The sequence below is a fragment of the Notothenia rossii genome (genome assembly GCF_949606895.1).
Source record: "Notothenia rossii genome assembly, chromosome: 10".
NCBI lineage: Eukaryota > Metazoa > Chordata > Actinopteri > Perciformes > Nototheniidae > Notothenia > Notothenia rossii.
Window position 1 is genome coordinate 20,395,077 of NC_136908.1, and position 23,986 is coordinate 20,419,062.

A 23,986-nucleotide genomic window follows, 5' to 3' on the forward strand; every position below is an offset into this window, starting at 1 on the left:
TAAACTTTGCCTGGGGTTGTATAAAAATGTGCGTCTCATGTGATGTGGGCCTGCTCCAATAGACATTACCTCTACAAGCTATTCACCAAAACGTAGACTAGCAATATTCATTATAGAATTGCAAATCCCCATTTTTCTGCAGCAACATCATGCTTGTGAAAATGTAAAATGTATAGGCCTCCGTGGTGATATACAGAGAGCTGCAGGAGTGAGTCCTTAAACCCAGAAATGAGTTAGCTATAAGCACTTTGTTACTTCATATCGAAGTCAATGTTTGTTTTTTAAAATTGGTTGGATGTCTGAAATAAGGTCTGACTTCTTATTGAACTGGAATAAATTGTTCAGGGGATTGCTAATATACTTCAAAATGTTTACAATTGGTGTTAACTTATGACGATGATCCTTCTGAAAGAACATTTATTCCTCACGAGCTAATTCTCTGCAAAAATCCAATAAAAAAGAATTCCCCTTGGGCGTTTGTTGAGGGAAATTTGATGCTAACTTCTGCTTACTTGGCCTATAAGTTATCCCTGCACCACATGTGTCTTCTAAGCAATAACCCTAAGTGACACTTTATAACTTTTTTAGGAATACTCACATAGGCATCAGGGAAGGCCCTGTATTTGGACGCTAAAATCTTCTCAGGCTCCATTTCTTGCCTTGCCTGGTAGCCCCCCATGCCGCCATCACTAATGAAGCTCCTCTGCAGGATAGGATTGCCCAGTGCTCCAGTACCTGCACCAATCCCCTGTGTCTGGCCGAACATGAATAAGGGGGAGTTTGGGGTGTTGTAAGGCCTCTGGAGGTCTATGGAGCTGGTGGGGCTGAGGAGGCGGGTGGGACTGTTGCTGGAGGTGGGTGAGCCGATGCCCAGCAGGGGGGGCCGACTCATACGACTGTTGGGGTCTTCAGCCCCGGACAAGGAGCTCGACGAGGAGTTCAAAAGGAAGGAGAGGCGCTCGAAGCGAGACCCCCCTGCTTCTGTTCCCGGTTCACCGAGCTTCTTGTGTCCCATACTGATGCGGTCGTTTGAAAGCCCCGTATCAGGAAGCGAGCCGGTGCGGAAGAGCGGGTGATGGGTCTTTCCGTTTTCCATGGTCTGATCTATGGATGATAACCTGTGGTTTTTAAAGATGAGACTGTTGTCTAGGCGGGAGCCAATGCCGGAAGGTGAATGCAATCCATTTCCATTCAGCACAGGGGATTTTAATTCCTCAGGCGAAGAGTCAAAGGATGTTCTCATTACTAGACTGTTGGTTGCAGACGCTCTCAGGGGCAAGTTCAGCATCTTGGATCCAGGCGGCTGCTGCTCCTGCAGGGGAGTAAAGAAAGGTAAAGGCTTGATTAGACCAAGTTACAAAACACAACAAAAACAGGACATTCGGTCTTCTGTTACTTCAGATAAACCACAGATGGATAATTGAAAAATGTAGTTTTTTTTTTTTACCAGTCAAAGAGTTAAAAACAGCTATTAAACCATTTCCAACAGCTAAATATATTTATATAAATAGTACTGTTATGTCATGAGCCTAGATGTAGATTGTCATGCTCAATGCAATAATGTGCATGAACTGTTGTTGTGAAAAACTGAAAACAGTCTAACCCTGATTTAAATTGCATTTTAGAAGTATGAGATTACGTTTGTTGACTAAGTAACAACAATTAACAGAATTAAAAATGTCTGAATGTACTCTACCTGCTGGTTCTGCTTGAGTAGTTCCAGTGGTGAGCGAGTGTCTCTGGGGATGTTCCTCTTCAGTCCCAGATCAGCAGGCAGAGTGTAATTTACTTTGATTGACTCAGCAGGGTTTCCCATTGCCTCCATCTTTTTAGTGGGGCTCCTGATGAAGTCAGGCATGTCGAAGGTGATGGGGCTGGGAGTATCCTCATTGATCGGTGGCAGGGAGGAGAGGAGGACCGGAGGAGGCCCACGAAGTCCTGTGTTCCTGGGTCTCAAGGAAGGTCCCATGTTCCTCAGGGTATCCACTAGGCTATCCATGTCCAACTGGTACGGGGAGTCTGCGTCGGGGGAGGCAGGGGGAGTGGAGGGGCGAGCTGCAGGCTCAGAAACCAACTCCACCAGCGTGGCCTTGAACACTCCAGTAAAACGGAATGAGTCGTCGTCTTTGTCTTGGAAACTGTCGAAAGTGTCCTGGATGGATTGTTCTGTCGAGGTGAAGCTAGACGATGGCAGCTGCTGTGAGTCCCGGCCTGACTTTATCCTCTCTGACTCTGCCTCTCTCTCCATGGCAGGTGCAGCAGGCTCCTCCTCCTCCACTAAACTCCGCCTCCACTCATCCTTTGGTGCCTCTGCTGGCTCGCTCTCATAGCTCTGATAAATCCTGCTCCTGTCAGTCAGTCTGCTGCCATAGCGATCCTCTGAAGAGAGGGAGGGGTCACTCAGGTGTTTGTATGCCGAAGCCTCTGGGAGATCAGAGGAGGAGTAGTTACTGGAGTAGGAGTTTGATATTCTGTAACCCGGAGAGTCAGAATAGGAGGAAGACTCTTTTGTGTACGGTGTGTACTGAGAAACCCCGTCAAATTGGTTCTTCCATCTGTACTCTGAGCCTGTATCTGTAGCCGTGTCCTGGCTATCCTCAGTGGTATTGGTTTCAGTGATCAGAGACACTTTACGATATTTAAATGTGGTATCATCCTCTTCAGGGAGAGATGAATTCTTTAGGGACAGTTTGGTGCTCAGGCTGCTGTAGCCTGAGCTCATTTTGCCCACAGATTCCGTTTCGGCTTTAGGCAGCTGATTCTTTAAAAGAAAGACTTCTGAAGCTACTGTCAGGGATCTGGGTAGACACAGAAAAAAGGGCAAAAATGAGAAACACAGAATAAACAGCGCCGGAGTTTGATAGACCACAGTGTATCAAACACTGCAGTGCCTAAGGGCGTGGTGGTTATGCAATGCCAACAATGCAAATTATACAAAGCAACTTTTATTTTGTCAGGCAATGTCAAATAAAGTTTACAAAGGCCTCATCAATGCAAAGACTGGTGCACTAGATTCCAATCTCAATGTCCTGTCAAGTTGTTGAAGAGTCTGAATTTCTTGTACAAACTGTTTCTAAAATGCAGTTAGTTATATGACATAATAACCAACAATTAGTTCATGAAGGGAGGATCGTATGCACATAAGCAAAAAACTGTCAGCTATAATTCAGGGTTACTCAAAGTCAACACTACATTTATAGTATATGAACTGTGATAAGCAAACTCTTTAGCAATGTCAATATGCTGTATATTTACAGGTATGTGTGCCATGGCATAAAGTCAACAACCCCAAGACGATTTTGTTAATGATAGGTACCGTAGACTTGTTTCCAAGCACTTCAGAAATGTTACACTTCAAATGGCCACATAAATATCGTAAAATGTCTGATTTACTGATGATCAAATGTTTTTTTTTTTTTTTTTTACATGTGCAAACCTTTCTAACCGGAATAAAAAGGGAAGTTGGGATTTGTTCATGGAATTGTAGACATGAAAGCCCTCAAAATCTGACAGTGTAAGTTATGCAAAATGTGGTTTCTATTAATATTTTGAGTCTTGCAAGTGCATACACGCTTCACATACTTGACAAGATAACAATAAATATTTAATGACAATTGTGTGGGACTTAAATATGCGTTTAATTAAACGGCAAAAAGCTTTCACAAGTCAAGAGTCAATCCGAGTCAAGCCCAGTGAATCATTTGACCTTATATTATAATAATGATGTTGTGCTGTTCTCACAGACTGTGGTGACTATCAGGTAAAGGTGAACAGGGTTGCCACATGACACACAAAAATGCACATTGTGACTCACTGTCATCATGCACAGGGCGGATTTTACAAAGGTCACGAGGATACAAAAAAAAGGATACAATTATACAGGTATTTTGTTGTTGTATTGCCACATTTGAGGCAGGCATTTTAGCACTGTAACAGAAAAGAGACAGAGGTAACATTTCATAAAACAATTTAAGGAATACATGAAAAATGTGCAGGAATGTCCACAACTTTTGAGGACATGTATCATCCTAGCATCATTGGGTGCATGTGTGCAACACATTTGGGTTTCAGTGGCCCTGAACAGATTTGTTTCCAAACACAGAGAAAGAGTCTCAATTTGTTGGTTCTGCAGATCCAATGGTCGAAAGAAAAGAAGCTAGTCTTTATTAATTAACTCTCATCCTTCACACTGGCATTTATCTTAATATATTCTCGTCACATTTTTCATTACTTTTTCAATCACCCACACAGAATTCTTTTTCAGAAGTGCAATGGAGTAAATTGATTTAAATCCAACAAAATAAAGAAGGTTTAAATGTGAAATAAAAAAAAGAGAGCCAAAAATAGGATATGGAATAATGGCGTCTTCCCCAAGCCCCTTGATCCCCCAGGTGGATACATTCTGCTCCTGGGACATGTGGAGTACATTTCTGCTGTAACCACAGAACCACACCTATCCCAGAAGGCTCCTGCACATGCTGGCACTGATACAACATGTCCTCATAGACTGTACTTCTTTCATGCTAATAACTATATGTCGTACCTTACTAAATGGTGCAAGGAGACAGATCCACAAGAACATTAGTATATTAAGTTGGATGTTCAGGACCATTATATAAGCCTAAACACTGACAGACACACTCAGAAATGGAATTCCATGTGCTGTAACAAGTATCAGCCTCAACAGGGACTCTGAGTTAAGAGAGCGTTGCACATGAAAGGAAAGCATACTATGCAATTATGTTTGAGCATGGTATCATTTGAGTTCTCTTTCATGCTCGTCTATGCAAAACCGAGGATCAAAGAGTTACATCTGCCTTCAGTTAATTTCTCAGTAAATATTAAACTCCTCTTAACAGTGAATACTCCTCTTTCTGTACTGATTAACGTTCTAAAAATACTTCTCTATTATCTCTATGAGGGTAGTCACTGTACGAAGTGTAGTCAAACTTTCAAAACAATGGTGAACAAGAGACTATCTTGTGATGGGATCACTCAAGTTGCAATGACCTTGGTTGGCCGGGGTTGCAATAGCCATTACCCAACTAGCTAAAAAATAATACCAGCATCGCTGTCAAGACTGCTGAAAACATGTGCATACCAAAAAAGTGCAATAAGAAGCTTAGGATATTTTTATATTATGAAAAAAATAATTATTATGTGTCTTTACTAGACACAGTACATCTCGGGTGGAGTCTTTAATAATATTGATTTTGAATGGTTGCCAGTTAAAGTTATGTGCCAAGATGAAATCAAGCATTCAGAACACGTGAAGGCGATGGAAACAAACTCTTTAGATCTGGTTGAGTCTGCATGTCTAAAAATATGATTTCTCTCTATAAATCTATGAGTGGGAAAAGAGCACATTTCTTGCTCCCTCTCTCTTTACACATGTTCAGGGGATTAGATAATGGTCCACTGAGTAAACAGAAGCATGACTGGTGACTGTTTTCCAACATCTGTCTGGCTGTCAGTCAACAGGCAAGTCCAGCAGCTTTACTAAGCTCAAGGCAGAGGGGTTAAGTGTAAGACATCATCAATGAACATTGTCTTCATACCATGAATCCTAAGCATAGGATGTCGCGTCCAGACCTTATGCAGTCAGATGAGGTTAAGATTTAAAAGGGAAGTGCACAGAACCTGCCTGAAGTGATGTCACATGACTGAGCGTCTGTATAGATGAAGACTATATATTAAAAAAAAAAAAGATCTAGAGATATGGAGACTTGTATTGCTCCATTCTTTCCTCTGCCTGCTGCTTGAGGCTACATTATAATTTGAGTTGCATTGTGGGTCATGTATGCACCAGGTTACTTGAAGGAAGAAGAATATGATATAAAAAAAAACCTCATCTCTGGTTCTTCTGCATGGATTTTGTTGTTGTCAAAACTTTCTAAATCAGTGGAGTGCTCTTTAAAACAACAACAAAAAGAGTACTTTTTACTCAAATGCTGTTGATAAATAAACTGGCATTTAGCCCTTTCATACAAGTGTTGGCTATATGTCTATGCCAAGACAAGGTGGGAACTTCTTGTGGTTATTTCACCAAAGACTCAAATATTTACTTGGTACTCTTTACATTTTAATTAACAAAGACAAATGTCATGTTTTTTGGCAAAGGTGTGGATTAAAGAATTGTCTATCCAGTCAGGATCATGAAATTAGTGATTGTTTTTTTCTGACCAGTTGAAATACATACAGTATAGAGTTTATTCAGTCAGTGAGACTTAGGGTCATCAGTTTTCTAAAAGGCGGTCAACGTCATCACTCACTAACAGTGTTAAAGTGGCAATGATGTGGAAAAACACTAAAAGAAAGATTTTCTGTTAACCTATCAATTGGGCTCGAGAGACCCCGGTACCGGGGCCCTCCTGCAACATCTTGCAGGAAACAGTGTCTGAGGGCATGTTCTTAATAAACTATGAATGTTTTATATCCATGTAATGGGAAGAAACTCATCTAAATGATCATTTAAAAAAAATTTTCTCCAAAAAAAACCCACAATGCTAACGCTGAGCCTCGAACGAAAAATGCTAACAGATGACTGCACCGAAATTCACTCACAAAACCTTATTATTTATCTTTGCTGCACATCTCAACCCATCGTTTCACATCGTGACGAGACACAGAATCGAACTCAATTATACGAACTCGCGGAGATAATAACAAGAAAAGACATCAAACATATGGCGCTAGGTAGTTAAAAACGCTAACATGGCTCACCTGTGTCGTAGTCTGGTCAAAAGTGGTCTTCAATGGCATTAAAACGATAAAAACCTTTTTGTTTTACCATGTGTGTGAGGAGATTCCCCTTCGATTCTATTGGGTCTACTGGTCAGAAAGAGATGTCAATCACCAAAATCGACCAATGGGTTCCAGAGAAACGGTAAAACCCCCATTTCCACCCAAATCACCTCAGAGGTGGAGTTTTTTTTGCTAAACCTCTAAAAAGTTCAAATATCACTTGTTTTGTATCACTCTTGATACAGGGTACTTATTATATGTTGTACTTTGGATTCCTAAAGCTTTTAGTCTAGCTTACAATCATCCAAGGGTAGTTTTCACTATAAGTAAAAAAGAATTGTTGGACGGACACTATAATTTACAGTTTTTTTACTACGTTCAATCTGAATTTTCTTTAAAATAAAAAAACATCTATATTGATTCTGACTTTTCTACATCCAACTCACAGGTTTATCATTACTTTGAGAAAAAAGATTATTAATTTAACCCTTTTAGAAGGGAAGATATGGTCAGTTGTTCTGGGAATGTCATTTTCGAGCCTGAAACCTGAAAAACAGGCTCAGGGCTAAACTGGTTTTAAACAGTAGGAAAAAGCCTCTAAGAAGTTACTTGTACAGATCGTAGGTGTAAATTAAGTCTGTCAAGCCAAGAGTCAAGAGCTAGGATTTCATGAAGATGTATTTGGTCACAGCATGATTTACAACAACGATAATTCTCCACAAGTGTGTCATTCCACTAATTACCAAGGAATCTGTCAGACAAAAGCCAGTCTGTCACACATGAATGGAAAACAAAAGACAAAGTTTAGTGGCAGAATTCTGACTAAACACCTGCAAGTGGCTCAACTGGCTTTGTATGTTATGATAGTAGAAACATCTCGACACTCGTGTGTTTCTGTAGAAAGAAAACACCCAACAAGGTAATCTGTTGGATTACAATTCTTAAGAAAAGTATCTGTATCTTCAATCAACACCTTGGATGAGACGGTCGCCACATGTCTTTTTTAGATGCCTAATGTTTCTCCTTATTACAGGAGCTCTGTTAGAGAGGTGAGGCTGGCAGAAAGCCTCATCTTTCAATAAGCAGCTGGAACAGTGTTGATTTAAGAGTGGAAGTTTGTTGGCAGGTTTCGGAAAATGTAATACAGACACACGCACTGTGGTGAAAAAAGCTGCAGCAGTATAACAACTTCGTCTGTCTTTAATTCATATTATTACACTATGAACTGTAATGTATCTGATATATTTAATTCTTACAGTTAAACACAATATTTACTTGTTTTCCAAAGCAGCCAAGTATTTTGCATACAGGTATACATCTTTTTTTAATGCATGAACAAAAAAGGAATTTAAGTTTATAAATATACATTTGGAGTTAACTTTTTGTGATAGGGTTGTTTATGTATACAATGAATGCACTGTCCTTCCCACTGCATCGCAAAGAGTCTAGGCCCTGTCTTATTTCTTTGTGTTGGTTTTGCTAAGTGTAAGTTTCAGTATTCCACTCAACTAAAACGACGCCTTTGCTGCCATCTTGTGCTTCATAAATACTTTATGAAGCACAAGTTGGGAAGAGTCTTTGTTTGCATAGGTATTTAAAATAAATGATGCACTAGATGTCAAACCTTTTGAGTTGACATTTAATAAGTCTCAAACTATATTAAATTAAAGCATGTTTCCTTGTTTTAATCTTCAATTGTGTTTCTCCTTTGTAAAAGCCCTCAAAACTCACATTTTCACTCTTGCCTTCAACTCCTAATCCACTAACCCCTCACCCCTATTCCACCTAGTTTAAAAGCAGTATTTTGTACCCTACTCGCCAAATCATCAAGTTAGACACTCTCTCCAGATGTATTTCTCTGTCCCCTCTGCAAACAAATGGATTGGCAGAAGAGCATTCATGTTCAAAGCCCCAACAGACTGGAATACTTTACCTGCTGCTATTAGATCTCTTGCATCATTGGGTATGTTTAAACATGCATTATCATCTCACTTTCAACTGGTCTGCACTTGTTATTGATGAAACTGATATTGATGAAACTGATTTGCTCGACTGTCTCTCAAATTGTAATGATTGTAATGATTGTATGTATTACTTTAATTTTACTTAACAGACTGTACGTGGTTTGTCTTGTGTGTCATGTTTTGGTTTTTGTCTTTTTGTTTATGTATGTCTGTAAGTTGTTGCTATTGTCGGGACCCCCTTGAAAACGAGATGGTGCATCTCAAGGGGTTTATCCCAATAAATAACATATCTATATAGTTTAGCACTTTTGTTGTTATTTTTCTTTATTTGCTTGTAAAGCGCTTTGAGCACCAGGAAAAGTGCTTTATCAATAGCATGTATTATTATTATTATTATTATTATTATTATTATTATTGTGAAGCACTTTGTGTAGGAAAGGTGCTACACAAATAAGGTGTATTGATATTATTATGCCACTAAATCCTTTTACATTGTACTCAGAGGGTAGAAGATTAAAGCCTTTCTTTGCTGCTTTGTGGTTTATATAATGATCTGTTGCTGCAACAGAAAATCTGCGTCTGTCATCATGTGCCACACATTGCTCAGGAATCTTGTCTTTCTCAGGTATCTTCTGGCAGAAAAAAGGAAACCATGGTCTCTGGTAGCAACTGTTTTGAACATGGCAAAAACAAACAGATGCCTGTGCACAACGGCACAAAAACATCACTGCTCCAGTCCTGCTGTGCCTGTTTTACCGTGTCAAATCATTTCCTGTGGAGTCAGATTCTTGATCAAAGGAAACTTTGATTAAACATTGTGGCAATGCCAAAACCTTATTACATAAAGGTGAAACCTGTGAGTAATGTGTGGCACTTCCTGTGATACTCTTATACCGTAGGATGGGGCTCTGCCAGTAAACCTACTACTCAGATGTTGTCAACTGCAGGGAGAGGCTGGGGATATGAAGGCTGCTGGGAAACATGCCACAGTGATAAGTGACCAAATATGTTTGTATGAACTGCTCAAATCTCCATGTCCTTATGTGTATGGAACAATTGTTTGAATGATATTCATTATTTATCGCCATTTATTTATTTTTTCCTCACGTTATCTGTACCATCTGTTGTTTTAATAATGTACATTTCCCTGTTGGGACAAATATTTCTAATTCTGATTATTGAGGTGTGTATAGTTCTTTTAAATACATTACAATCCAAAAATACACTTATCTTTTATTATAGTTCACTCTAGTATGTTTTATGACAGTTGATGTAGTGGATCTGAAAGCAATAGGTGTTTTTGAGTTTAGCATTTTAATTGACTATGATTTCCCTCCTTATGCTCTACAAATGTGGTCTTAATAGAAAGTGTATTTAAAGAAGTGTGTGCTTTGGGAGTGTAAAGTAAGGAATCATTTACCACAGCCCGCTTCCAGGCACCGATAACCCCAGCTCAAGGCCCAGTGGACGGCGCAAAGGGCAATGATGATAATGCTACATTGACCTGTTAAACCCCGAGCCTGTTTTTCAGGTTTCAGGCTCGAAAATGACATTCCCAGAACAAATGACCATATCTTCCCTTCTAAAAAGGGTTAAATTAATAATCTTTTTTCTCAAAGTAATGATAAACCTGTCAGTTGGATGTAGAAAAGTCAGATTCAATATTTTTTTTTTTTATTTTACAGAAAATTCAGATTGAACATGGTAAAAAACTGTAAATTATAGTCCGTCCCAAAAATATTTTGTACTTATAGTGAAAACTAACCTTGGATGATCGGTTAGTAGACTAAAAGCTTTAGGAATCCAAAGTACAACATATAATAAGTACCCTGTATCAAGATTGATGCAAAACAAGTGATATTTGACCTTTGAAGACAGATTTAGCACAAAAAAACTTCTTCTGGGGCCATTTGGGTGGATTTTTCATATCTCTGGCTTCCCTTGCTGGATTTTGACATGTGACATATATTTCTAACCGTCAGAGCCAATGGAATCGAGGGGAACTGCCACATAGTCCTTATTTGGTCATGTGTGTGTGCTAGACTGCCGCATAGCCTAGACCGGAAGCAGCAGCCACTCTGGTGGCTACCATTAGCAGCTAACTTTTGCACTCCGATTTTTACATAAAAATTGAATTATGGATTATAAATAAGACAAATTATTGCCCAGAAACTTTATCAACCTATGGATTAACCGATTCAGCCGCGTGTTTTCTCGTTTTAATTCCATTGAACACGTCTTTTGATCAGAATAATAGCTACGGTGAGACGATCTCCCTAGAAGCTATGTAAAGGTACGTGTTGTGATGTCTGTCTTTGCTTCCCCTGTCGCAAGCTCGGATCACTCAGTGATGATACTATATACCTAAATAATCTGTGGAACCTCAGCTTTAAATCGGATATCTTGTATGTGCAGCTACGATAAGTAATAAGGGTACTATTATCTTGAGTTCTGTAACAATGTCCGTTAGCATTTTTCGCTAAGGGGTCATTTAGATGCTTCTTATGAAACTTGTGTTTTGTTTTGGTAAAAATGGTATATATCATCAGTTAGCTGAGATTATTTCCGGTAATCTGGTATAACACATTAATAGGTTCTTAAATATTAAGATCCCCTGAGACCTTTATATATACAGTCTATGCCTGAGACACAGTGTCGTGAAAAAAAAACAGGGTCCCCGCTTGGGGCTTAACTACAAATTCAGGTTGAAATTGGAAAGTGAGAAAATCTAGTTAACGTTAGCTCTTAGCTGTTAACAGTCGGTAGGCAGCACAGACCTGCTCCTACAGTAGCAAACAACAAGTAATGGATGTTGACAAACAACAAGTAATGGATGTTGCGTGTGACATAATAATATGTTAGAGATGTATAAATAATTATGTAATAAAACATTATATGATGTTCAAATGTCAAGTAATAGGATACATTTTTTTCGAGAAAGTTGAATAGATACAGTTGTTTGAAAGTAATGTCTTCAATATAAAAACTGAAATTAGAGAGGGAATTATGTCCTATTTAACTCACACGAGCTCTATGAGTTGTTGAGGAGCATATATTTAAGAAATGTTAAAAACAAGACAATTTATTTTCTAATCATCTGCACTTTGTGGTTTTATGTAAATAACCACAGTTATAGGATGGTTGAAATCATTTTTCAGAAGGGGTCAGAAGTTAGTCTTGAGCCTTGAACGTGGGGTCAAATTTGAAATATGTTGTCCTTCTCTCCATTGGCCTGATTTAATACCACTTAAACAAAGGAGTATTGAACTGTGAACAGTGTATTGTACTTTGTGTGCTAACATTACTCTACAGTGGACTAACTGTACTGAGTGATATCTCTCAGTCGAACAAAAGTCCTAACTCTGTATGTAGATGATGACAGGTGATCTGTTGGCTACAGATGCTTCATGGATTAGTCAGTCAATCATTAAAGTCACAAAGCTGAAGGTATGCGACAATCCTCCTCTGTTATGTCACAGGTATGTGATCAGCTATGTTGGTAAACAGGGCAGTTCATCCACTTCTGTCTTTTTGTTATCATGGAAAAGTTGAGGATTGGCACATTTCAGCCTTATCTGAGGGCCCCCGATGAAGTTACTCAAGGTGTATCATCTCAATTGCACAAGTATATTGATTTACACACAAGAAAAAGTGATGTTCGCTTGTGTCTTTAACACTCCCCTTTAGGCTACATGTAAAACATTCCAGCGCCAAAGCTACAGGTCTACATTTTCCTAAATTACAGCAATAAGCTTGTGAAACAACTTCAAAACTGTTAGCAATTAATTTCTCTAGGTAATAAATTGTTCTTTCACATACTTCATATATGTTGGGCTTTAAATCCAGACGACCTACATGTACTCAACTTTCGTCAAAGATGATAAGACTCTCCACTTACCCCTGGTTCAGATCGGGTTGCACTTCTGCCGGATGCTTGTATTTCTCTGATGTGTGTGTCTGTGTCTCTGCAGCAGGACGTTGTGTGTCTGCGTTCGGGGCTGACAACTCGACTGCCACCTGTTCTTCCCCTGTCCTGGTTCTGTATGTGCTCTGAGTAATTGTATCCACCCACTCACTACTCTTTAGAACCCTATTGTGTTCAACCTCCGTGGCATCTGATTGCAGATCAGCCCTGCGAGTCAAAGTACCTGTGACAACCTGCACCCTAGCAGGCGTATCTGTGTCTGCACTTGCTGTAGTGACACTGCTGCTTTTTGTGCTTTCTTTGCTCACTTCAACAATTTTGTGTGGCACCGCAGTGAGTGAAACTAGCTCTCCTGCCTCTCTTAATCTGGGTGTGAGCATGTCTCCCTCTGTTGTGATCCTGGAATCAGCATGTACAGAGCTCATGATGCCTTTGTGACTCCGATACTGCATCACCTCACTCAGGAGTTGCTTGTCCCCATTAGAGTGGTCTTCTTTCTCCAATTCCTCAGTCCAGTTTCCCCTGGACCCCTCCCCATGCAGCTCAGTGGAGGGTGGAGCAAAGTTGCATACCATCAGTATTTTCACCTGCTGAACCTGTGTGGCAAGTAACTCCTTTTCTCCTTCCTCCTCCCCCTCTTCTCTCACCTGTGGCCATACTGTGGTTGCTACTCCTTTCTCCTGACTCCTTGCATCACCGCCTACAAGAAACGTAGACGTTTCAATGTCCTGCACTTGAGCCTGTGGCCTCTGACCTGCTACTTTTTTCTCCACTTCAATTTGGCTATTGACTCTCTCTTTCCTTTCTTCATTTTGCACTTTAACAATCAACCCCCGAAATTCTCCCTCATCTCTCTTTCTTATCCATCTTTCTGTACTCTCCTCTCGCTGTGGAAACTCAGCCTCTCGCCCCCCGTCTTCCATTGACATTTCTCCCCTTTCCTTCATCGTGTACATCTCTTCTCCCCTGCTCTCCTCTGCGTTGTCTTCTTCAGCACTGTAGTAGATCTCCATACCACTGCCTTCATCTGATCCCACGCTCAGGTATGCTGGACTTAAAGGCCCTTCAGAGCCCTCCGTTGGTCCAGAAGGAGCACAAAAAGACTCCCTTGGTTCAATTCTTATCTCAAGACGCTTTGATGCGCTCATTTTCTCAGGCAAAGGACTGACGGGACTGACAGGATCGGTGCTTGCTTCGTCCTCGACTAACTGTTTGAATGGGTTCACTCTCTGTTCAGAGGCAGTAACCCGAGTGCCTGCCGCTTGGGATGTTACACATTCAGAAATGGGAGGGGCAGAGCTTTCAACCTCGGGCACAGAACTGACATTGTCTTGAATAGGGCTTAAACTGTCTGATTTCACCTCTGAAAGTGGGTGGGTAATCTCTGAGTAAGGAATTGTATCATTGTCAACTGGTGCAGAACCTGAACTGAGAGAGGAATGTGGATATCTGGGGTTAATATCAAACGTTTCTGTCTGATATTCATTAAGCGTTTTAACCACGACAGGCTTTGATGTGGTGTTAAGATGAATAATCTCAGTATGGACCTTAGGTGGAGGGTTTGATATAGGGGTTGACAATATCTCCGAGGTAAAACTCTGGGGGAAAAGAGAGTCATACAAAGCTCCATAAGCAGCATATTCGCTGACAGGAGAACTATTTTCCTTACTAACAGCTGAAGTTGTGATTACACTCGTGGCAGTTTCAGGAGTAGATTTCTCAGATCCAGAAATTGAGAATTCTTGGTGGACAGAAGTTAAATCTGTGACTACAGCTGAGTCTTTAGGGTGAGGAACAGGGATTGAGTCTGTAATTGCAGCGTCAATTTTGGAGTCAACACCTGCTAGGGAGAGTTTGCCATTTTGCGTGGAAGCTATGTCAGGGGCTTCAGGTTGATTATGTGATACTGTAACTCTGGGGGATTCGGTGAAAGGGATTTCTGTTGTATTAGACAGCTGCAGAATATCATTATCACTCAAATCATTGCTTGTGGGGTTACCAGCGACAGCTTTGTGATCAGAGCTTGAAGGCTGGCTAGGTACGGTTTGGTTTTCGGAGGTGGCTTCTGTTAGAGTCTTAGGAGCAGATGGATCGGAGTTATAATGAACAGGAATGTTGTCTTTCTCCTCCAATGAGCCCAGATTATCCATCTCAGGGATGGTAGCAATCGGTGCTTTCTGTGGTTCCCTATGTACGTCAAATATACTTGAACCAGATGACTGTGATTGGTTTTGGAGAGTAAAATATGATTCTGAGTGGTTTGTGGCCACAGGGGGAGGAGAAGGGATGTCGAATGTATCGAAGGTGTCCAGCTCTGGTTGAGACATGCTGAACTTCCTGTTGGCCTGATCCGACTCCAACTGACTGAGGTCCGAAGGAGTCTAGAAGATAAGATGATAATAGTCCAATCATCACAGGTGTATCAGAAAAACTAATTTTTAACCCTGCAATAGTAATACAGACAATATCAATTCAATGATGATAAATAAACTGGGGCTATGGATAGATCAGACCAAATAAATATGATTATACTGTAAAGCTACATAGATTATAGTTCATGCACTATATTTGAAAATGTATTTGTCACACGTTTAGTTTAAACAACATTCAGGGAAGGGGTTTACCTCCTCTTGCTCTTCAATGTCAGGTCGATGAAGGCCAAATACGCTCTTAGAGATTCCCTCTTCATTCTTTCTTCTCTTTTTAAAACCAAAGGAGAAGGTAGCAAACCTTTTTGGCTTTCGCAGGTCCAACTCTGAGTAGCTCAACTCTTTGTTCTGAGAGGAAGAAGGAAAAATTAAGGGAAGTAAAGTGAAATAGCGAGAGATGAAGCAAGAAATGAAAAATGTGTGACTTATTTAATCTCAATTTAATAAACAGGACGTGTCCTTCAAAGCATGCTGCATTAACCAATACTGAATGAAGCAAAGAACAGGAAGTGCAATTTTCAGAATTTTAAAATAACTGACAATACCCTGCATACCAAACACAACTAACCCTTTTAGACCCTTACCAATGATTCCCTTCACCTGCAAGAGTTTACACCCTGACTTAAGGAAATTATTTGGGAAAGAAACCAGCGAGTGAATGTATTTTTAATGATGTTTTTACTGAAAGGTTGTAAGGATGAGATAATCTCTTTGAAAAGGCAAAAACAATATTACATCACAATTACTTTAACTGAAAAAAATGATAAATCTATAGGAAATATATAACCCTGATTGATTTCTCTTATGCCATGTAAATATGGTAGAATTTGAAACAACTGAGGGAAGAAAGCAAACTGAGGAATTACATTTGAAATAGCTAAATCAGGTGTTTAACATTTGTTGCCAGAGAAAGACGTTTTTCAGATGTTGCCACTTGAGCAAAAACGTTTGTCTTAATAACATAAAGGCTAAAAAACCTCTCTGGTTCAGTCGAATCTGGTGAACATGTTGCGCTTAAGACAGATAGTTAATGGTACACAGTGCACTGCAGCGAAAAATATGTGTAGCAACAATGCTGTGATCTGATGAGAAAATGGTGACACATCAAATGTGGTAAAGTCAGGTCGGGGCACAGCTTCTGTAGTTAGGTTATCAGTCTATCATCAGCTGTTGATTGCCAAGATTGACAGAATGGCTGCCATAACTTCATTGAGATAGATCCTGTCTAATTAAAAAGTTATCATCTTGAATGATGATACCAATGGAGACGTGACCTAATCACAAATGTATTTCTCACACACACATACATTAAGTCAAAGTCAAGGCAGGCCACAGCGGTTGAACATTCGTATGGTTATCAGTCTGTCATTAGATGTTGATTGCCAAGTTTGACTGAATAGTTGACATATCTTCATTGCTAATAACTCTAATCCTGTGTAATTAAAACTTCATTCCACGCAGGTAAAAGCACTCCACCCAAAACAAAAAAAAAGAAACACTATCTGAACACGATCGACTTGACACTGGTGGCTCCTTGTTCCGACACAGAGAATTGGATTAGTTTGGTTAAGGTTAAACAAAACAAATGCAACTTTATGTCATTTTTAATAACCGTAGCATACTGTTGCATGGCCTGAAGCAGTACAGTATATTATTAGATCTACAGCAAATAATATTTGCAGTCAGTGAGAGTCAGTGTATCACCAAACTGTTCCAAACCATTGCTGTTACAGAAACTTTTTTTTAACTGATTGAAATAAATGTCAATCTGGCAGGATACAGTTAAAACACTTTTTTTTGGGAGCGACCTAGTATGTTGTATGTGTTCCTTATCAGATTGTTTAAAAAGACACTAATCACTGACTGATTGAGATGATGTTATTGTAATCTAGTGCACGCACATGTTTTGTTGAGACGCAATGACAAAGGAGAATGGAACCTGCCATCAGCCAGGTTTTTAACTGGGTGTGACCGTCGAATTCTTCCTTCTATGTGTAAGTTTTGAAAGTATGGCAGGGCAAACACAATGAAAAACTATGGAATCTTAGCTGAGGTTATAGTGCGTGGATTGTGTAACACTGCTGTTTTAGACATACATCGATCTATTGTCTATCACTGTGATTCAGTTATCCGATATCCCATTTACTGTAAAAGTCCTACCGTTTAAAACTTGTTTTTTTATCTTAATTTCAAATTAAGTTAAGTACTGTAGAACTTTGGAATCAAGTATTGACTGGAAACTTTGAATTTCATAGGTACTAAAACAAAAGCAGACTAAGTAAAAAAAAAAGAAAAAAAAAAAATTCTAATTCAAAATGACAATTTAGTATGCCATTAGCTAGAGACCTTTCACAGTGAAGGAAACTCAAGCAAGACTGCATGGATCACAAAGTTATTGGTCCTAGCTTCAGTTGACTTAAAATTGTTTATCACAAACGTAAATTATAGGCTGCCTCGCACATAGCAAAGTTTCGATCTCAATAAGTTAGTTTTGCTGGAAGGCAAACCATTGAAGCTGCCAGAAATAATAACTACTTTCTTAAAGTCTGTAATTTATCATTGCAAAGCTCGGACTGGAATGGGAACACATTAATTACATAATATAGATACTGTAACCCCTTTACCATTATTTTAATTTTTCTTAATGTGCATGAGCATTTTCCTTGTATTGTATTAATGTCTTTCTAGTTTTCTTTTGCTTTGAAAGTGTACAATAAAGAAAACACGCAAACATAATGGTTACTTACTTAAGAACACACATATCCTAAACACATAAACAAACACTGCATTCATACAACCAACTCCTGAATTTCCTGTTAAAATGCTGCTCTGAGTGTAGAATCTGCCAAACCAATGAGTAAAACATTAAAGAAATATAATATATGAACGGGACTACTTTCTTTCTATGCCGTCTGTCCTGCAGCTCTCAGCTACACAAAGAAGTCAGATCAGTTTTGAGCTTTACCAAAAGACTTTTGTTTAGTTAAGCACTGGCCCTCTCGGGTGGATGGAATAAACAGCAAATAGTGTCCTACTTAGGTTGATCTCACACCGTCATATCGACTGCAATGTTTTCATCACACAGAAAGGTGTTGGACAATATGTATTATGTTCACATGACTTTATCCCAAACACCAGTATGGAAATTCAAACAAATAAAATATTTAGTTTCTGCTCAAGGTCTCCCTTGAAAAAGAGATTCACAAACTAATGGTACTTCTCAGGTAAAATACATTCAAAATGTCACAGTAATGTTGAAATTAAACAATAAGATTTTGCAAATAAAGTATGAAATAATCACTAGCGATTTAAAACGTGAATAGACTGCTTGCACATACTGTGCTTGATTGTTTTTTGAGGGTATGGTGCCCTCTAGAGTGGAGTTCTACATATAATTCACCTGCAGCCGATTGTACTGTATGTATTTCTGCGGGTGTAAATCAATTGGGATTAAGATGATTAAATCTAAAAGTTATCAAATAACAATGGATGAATAAAGCAATATAATAAAGAGTGTGACTTTTTTCTAGGTGTACATTAGAGTTACCACTAAGTGTGTGCCTTGGAGTGTAAGGGGGATTGTGATTATGTACTGTAAGTTAAACCCTGAGGGAGATTCAGCAAACCCTCGAATGTCGTTACAGTTGAGTCATGAAGTTATCCAACAGAGGGACATTTTACTCAATTTCCCCCCCAAAAAAATGATTTCCCCCAAGAATATTTATGTTTCAACAAGTATACAGTATACATTTATACATTTTACCGATGATTTGGGGAAGAAACCAGAATGTAAATGTCCTATTTATTCAAGTAAGAAAGAGAAAATCTCTTACAGCAACTAAATAAAATAAAAAATAATGCACCATAATTACTTTTACTAACCTTAATAATGAATATAGAGGGATTTCTTATTCCACGCACATTTTATTTGACTTGCCAAATCATGTGCCAGAGGGACTAACACATAAAGTTTCAACTGAATATCATGCCGTTAGCCTCCAAGGCAGCAGAGGACAGGTTTCCAGATGTTGTCGCTCCATTCTCATACAGAGGAGAACGTTTGTCGTAATATCATGAAGGCAAAGTTTAAAATCTAATCAACAAAATAAATCTGTTGAACATTTTGTGCTAAATATAAATTGTAATGGTGTAAAGTGCCAAAGAAATAAGCTAAAATACTAAATACCCCATTCAGAATGTATACTAAAAGGAATTATCCAAATTGTAGCAACAAAAGTAGGATAAGACGAGAAAATTAGTCCTATATACATTGTGGTAAAGTCAGGGCAGGGCAGAGCTGACATTTTAAAATGGTTATCTCTCTGTCAACAGCTGCTTGACTGAATACTTGACATATTTTCATTGATTAGACCTGTGTAATTAAATGTATTTTATTTGTGAATGATTATACCCAGGATGATATAACCTATATTTACAGCACAAATGTATTTCACACACAAAAAGGCCCAGCTTTAAATCATGATAGTAACTTGCTACATTTAGACACACTGCATTAGCAAGTTAAAATACTCCATAAGGGTGAAAACAATATTCAAAACCTGCTACAACCAGATTAGATAGCATTCACATAAAAGTATGCGTGATGCAGCTGCCTTTACATTTCCTTTTTTTCCTTTAAGTAAGATATTTTTCTTTCTTTTTTTAGAAGTGTTTATATCATGGGCTTTGCTAACAGGTCTTTAGTGTCTAATAAGAGTAAATAAATACTATAACCAATGTATTTTGAATTTTATAAACAAAAAAATTAATTACTTAAGTTTGTTAATGAAACTTAGACACTTTACTACGGCATATGCCCAACTTTATTTTCTCAAAAGTGACAAACGTTTCTTGCAAGCTAAAACTAATGCTGTGCCTATTGCTGCAAGACAAATGTATATACTTAAAATTGACACAGTTTTTGTTATTAAATCAGAATAATTGGTGTATAACTGAGCATAAAGAAACAATGAGACTATTGTAAAAATGACATTTTTAGTTATTGGTGAACTTCAAAGTTTACTGTACCTAACCTCCAAGGAATTTGAGTGACTGTGAAACCTAAAGGCAATCTTGTTAAACAAAAAGGTTTATTGCTCATGTCAGGTCCCAACAAACCTTGCAGATGCCATTTCAAATATATTGCCTTGTGGGCATTTGGCTTGACACTTTTAGACTAACACACAAACGCACACCCCCCTTGACATAATTCTGTCAAAAATGTTTCCTGTTGTTCTGCACTGTTTAAAGTACTAGAACACATATTGGTGATGGCTGATGGTGATTATCAACAAAATACCTGTGAACAATGTACACAATGAACGCAGTGGACTGACCTTTGACCTGGGTGCGGTGCCGTAGAGAGAAGACCTCTTTTTGTCTGAGGTGATGTTGTCAGACGTTACTTCTCCACCCTCAACAGCACTGAGGGATACACAGTTAAACATTTGAAATTAGTAAATGCTATAACTGAAACCCACTTGAATTTATTACAGCTAATATGGCCTTTTATAATTTTTCAAATAGCAGAAAAGAATATGTAAATATAAGCTTTTTAAGTGCCGTTTTGTCCAACATCTGACATTTTCTTATTCTTTTTTTTCTTACAGTATATGAACATTGGGAGACTTCTTTTGTAAAATGACTGTAGTGAGGTAGTATAGTGAGGACTACATACAGTCATCCTGTCTGACCAGCATAAGCAGTGGCTTAAAAAGACAGACAAATATGCTGCCTAGAGCAGTGAATCATTGCATAGGGAATGATGAATAGAAACTGACTAAGCAGAGAGGGAGTTTATGTTTCAGCCTTGCTTGGTAAGTATGACTTTTATAAAAAACAACATTCATCAGGATAAAATGAATTATTTAGTTGGGATAATTTCCATGTGCTCTATTCTGCAACATGTTTTTTTGTTTTATTTTTTACTGACTCTTGGGGAGGTCAGTGAGGTGGCAGGGGCTTCAGAGTAAACAGAGAGGCTCCATCAATAATCACGAGCTGTCATCACATAAAACAAATCCTACAAAGGTCGCTTTATGCACAAAGGCAGTCCTCCTTTGTACAACTGGATGCAACAGGAAGTCAAATTACCAGCAAACATTAGTAGCGGCGCCACATTTAATAACCCACTGGGACATAAAATCTCATGCATTTTTACCAGTGAGAATGAGCAAGGCCTAAGACCCCATTTACACGGGAACGCAAACGAAACGCAAACGAACCGAATTCGATATGAAAAAAGTCTTCCGTTCCCACGGATACAGCTCAATAAACATGGACGTACACACGGAGCCGTTTGGGCCCCCAGAGCGTTGCGTCCGCAGATCTATCCACCTTAGGACCAGTTATCGTTTTAGGGGGCCGTTCCCGCGGTTCTGTTAAGGCCTCTTGTGAACGAACTGGCTTTACGAAAGAGAAAAGTAGCCGATACAACCCGTTTAGTTCCTGTGTAAACAGCACATAAAGCAGCTTCAACAGTTCAGTATTGACTCTCTATGATAGGCTCACATGGACAAAAATACATGAAAAAAGACAAACACGTCACAAACATGTTGTGTTTAAACAGCTACACACTTGTGTGTATTTGTTTCTTTGACACACAAAATCAGGCCGCCAATCAGGCAGGTATTGCGAGTGTGAGACAAATAACCCATTTAGAGGTCAGGAAAGATATCCAGAGATAAAAAGATGTGTCTTATCTTTGACCCAAGGTGTTTACATGTCAACTCAAGGGAACTATTTGAACTTGCAACACCAAGACATGCTAATGTGAAAAATATAATCCTGATATGGACGAAGTTCAACAGGATGTTCTGTGCCTGTGCAGTATTGTGTGGGAATGCTTGTTTGCATAAAAACCAGAATGATATGGAGAGAGGGAACTAAGGTGAGGCCTCCAGCAGTGAACCACAAACATTTGCATCATCAAACTGGCACACACTTGCTACAGCCAAGCACTGTGTTTTCTGTATGCACAGACTGAAAAAGGCATCAACCCGCGATAATTAATTGTGGTAATTATTGTGTTTCAATTGGACGATGTCACGATGAAATTATTTAGCGCGATATGCAGATACACATATTTGTCTTCCATATTCGACAAACAAGCATATTCAATTTTAAATATGTATCTGGAGCAACCAGCTAGTTAGCTTAGCATCATCACTGGAACAGCTAGTCTGGCTCGGTCCAAAGGTGACAAAACCTGGTGCAAACTTGTTATCTCCAGCCAGGCCAAATGTTTCCACTGTTTCCAGTCTTTGTGCTAAGCTAAGCTAACCCACCTGCTAGCTTTAGCATCACATTTTCTGAGAAGACAAAACAGGCATTGTCCAATAACTCTTGGTAAAAACATAAACCCTGTTAGAAGCAAAAATTACATCTAGAAAGGCAAGTTTACTTTTTTCTCAAAGCGACTTACAATAAGTGCATTCGACCAAGAAGATACAAACTTGAAGAAAACAGAATCTTTTAAGTACATCAGGTTTCATAGAGCCAAAACATTTCAAGTGCTACTCAACTGCTTTCGATAAGCCAGTCATTTATTAGTGCTTTGTTAGTAATTGTATTGCTCGAAGTAGAGTCAAAAGAGATTAGTTTTCAGTCTGCGCCGGAAGATGTGTAGGCTATCTACTGTTCTGATGTCAATGGGGAGCTCATTCCACCATTTTGGAGCCAGGATAGCAAACCCACGTGTTTTTGCTGATGGGAACTTTGGTCCCCCTCGCAGTGCGGGTGCAGCGAACCCTTTGGCTGACGCAGAGCGGAGTGCACGTGCTGGGGTGTATGGTTTAACCATGTCCTGGATGTAAGAAGGGCCAGATACATTTGCAGCATGGTACACTAGTACCATTGTCTTGAAGTGGATTCTAGCAGTTACTGGAAGCCAGTGAAGGGAGCGGAGGAGCGGTCTGGTGTGGGAAAATGTTGGAAGGTTGAAGAACAGACGAGCCGCTGCATTCTGGATGAGCTGCAGAGGTCGGATGGCACATGCAGGTAGACCAGCCAGGAGGGAGTTGCAGTAGTCTAGGCGTGAGATGACGAGAGCCTGGACCAGAAGTTGCGTCGCTTTCTGGGTCAGGAGGGGACGTATCCTCCTGATGTTGTAAAGAGTGTATCTGCAGCAGCGGGTTGTTGCAGCGATGTTTACAGTGAAGGACAGTTTGTTATCTAGGACCACACCCAGATTCCTTGCAGTCTGAGTCGGGAGGGGCCAATGTTGATTGTTAGGTCAAGGTTGGGACACTCTTTTCCCGGAAGAAAAAGCAGTTCAGTCTTGTCAAGGTTGAGCTTGAGGTGGTGAACAGACATCCACTGAGAGATGTCTGTTAGACAAGCAGAGATGCGTGCGACGACCTGGGTTTCTGAACGTGGAAAAGACAGAATTAATTGGGTGTCGTCAGCGTAGCAGTGGTATGAAAAACCATGAGGGCTGATGACTGATCCGAGCGAGTTTGTGTACAGAGAGAAGAGGAGGGGATCAAGAACAGAGCCCTGAGGGACCCCTGTAGTTAATTGACAAGGGTCCGACTCAGACCCTCTCCAAGTTACCCTGTAGGTACGGTCTTTGAGGTATGAGGTGAGGAGGGAAAGTCCAGAGCCTGAAACTCCAAGTTCTTGGAGAGTGTGAAGGAGGATCTGATGGTTCAGTGTGTCGAATGCAGCAGACAGGTCCACAAGGATGATGACAGAGGAGAGGGAGGCTGCTTTAGCAATGCGCAGGTCCTCAGAGACAGCAAGGAGGGAAGTTTCTGTTGAGTGACCTGCCTTGAAATCAGACTGGTGCAGATCAAGAAGGTTGTTCTGATGGAGATAACAGGAGAGTTGTTTAAAGACAGCGCGCAGAGACAGGCCTGTCGTTTATAACATCGGACGGGTTGAGAGTGGGTTTCTTTAGGAGAGGGTTTAGTCTTGCCTCCTTG

The 23,986-nt window shown here is 39.6% G+C and overlaps 1 protein-coding gene across 1 annotated transcript in view; it reads right to left on the bottom strand.

Annotated features, from left to right (window-relative positions):
• The window catches only part of crybg2 (crystallin beta-gamma domain containing 2), a 46,189-nt gene that overhangs the window by 15,781 nt on the left and 6,422 nt on the right, over positions 1 to 23,986 (bottom strand). The window contains exons 2-6 of the mRNA XM_079653285.1: positions 20,399 to 20,486; positions 15,258 to 15,410; positions 12,607 to 15,014; positions 1,697 to 2,798; positions 599 to 1,312 (exon numbers count right to left, since the gene is read on the bottom strand). Of these exons, the coding sequence (XP_079509411.1) occupies positions 599 to 1,312; positions 1,697 to 2,798; positions 12,607 to 15,014; positions 15,258 to 15,410; positions 20,399 to 20,486 (4,465 nt within the window). The remainder of the gene's footprint in view (positions 1 to 598; positions 1,313 to 1,696; positions 2,799 to 12,606; positions 15,015 to 15,257; positions 15,411 to 20,398; positions 20,487 to 23,986) is intronic.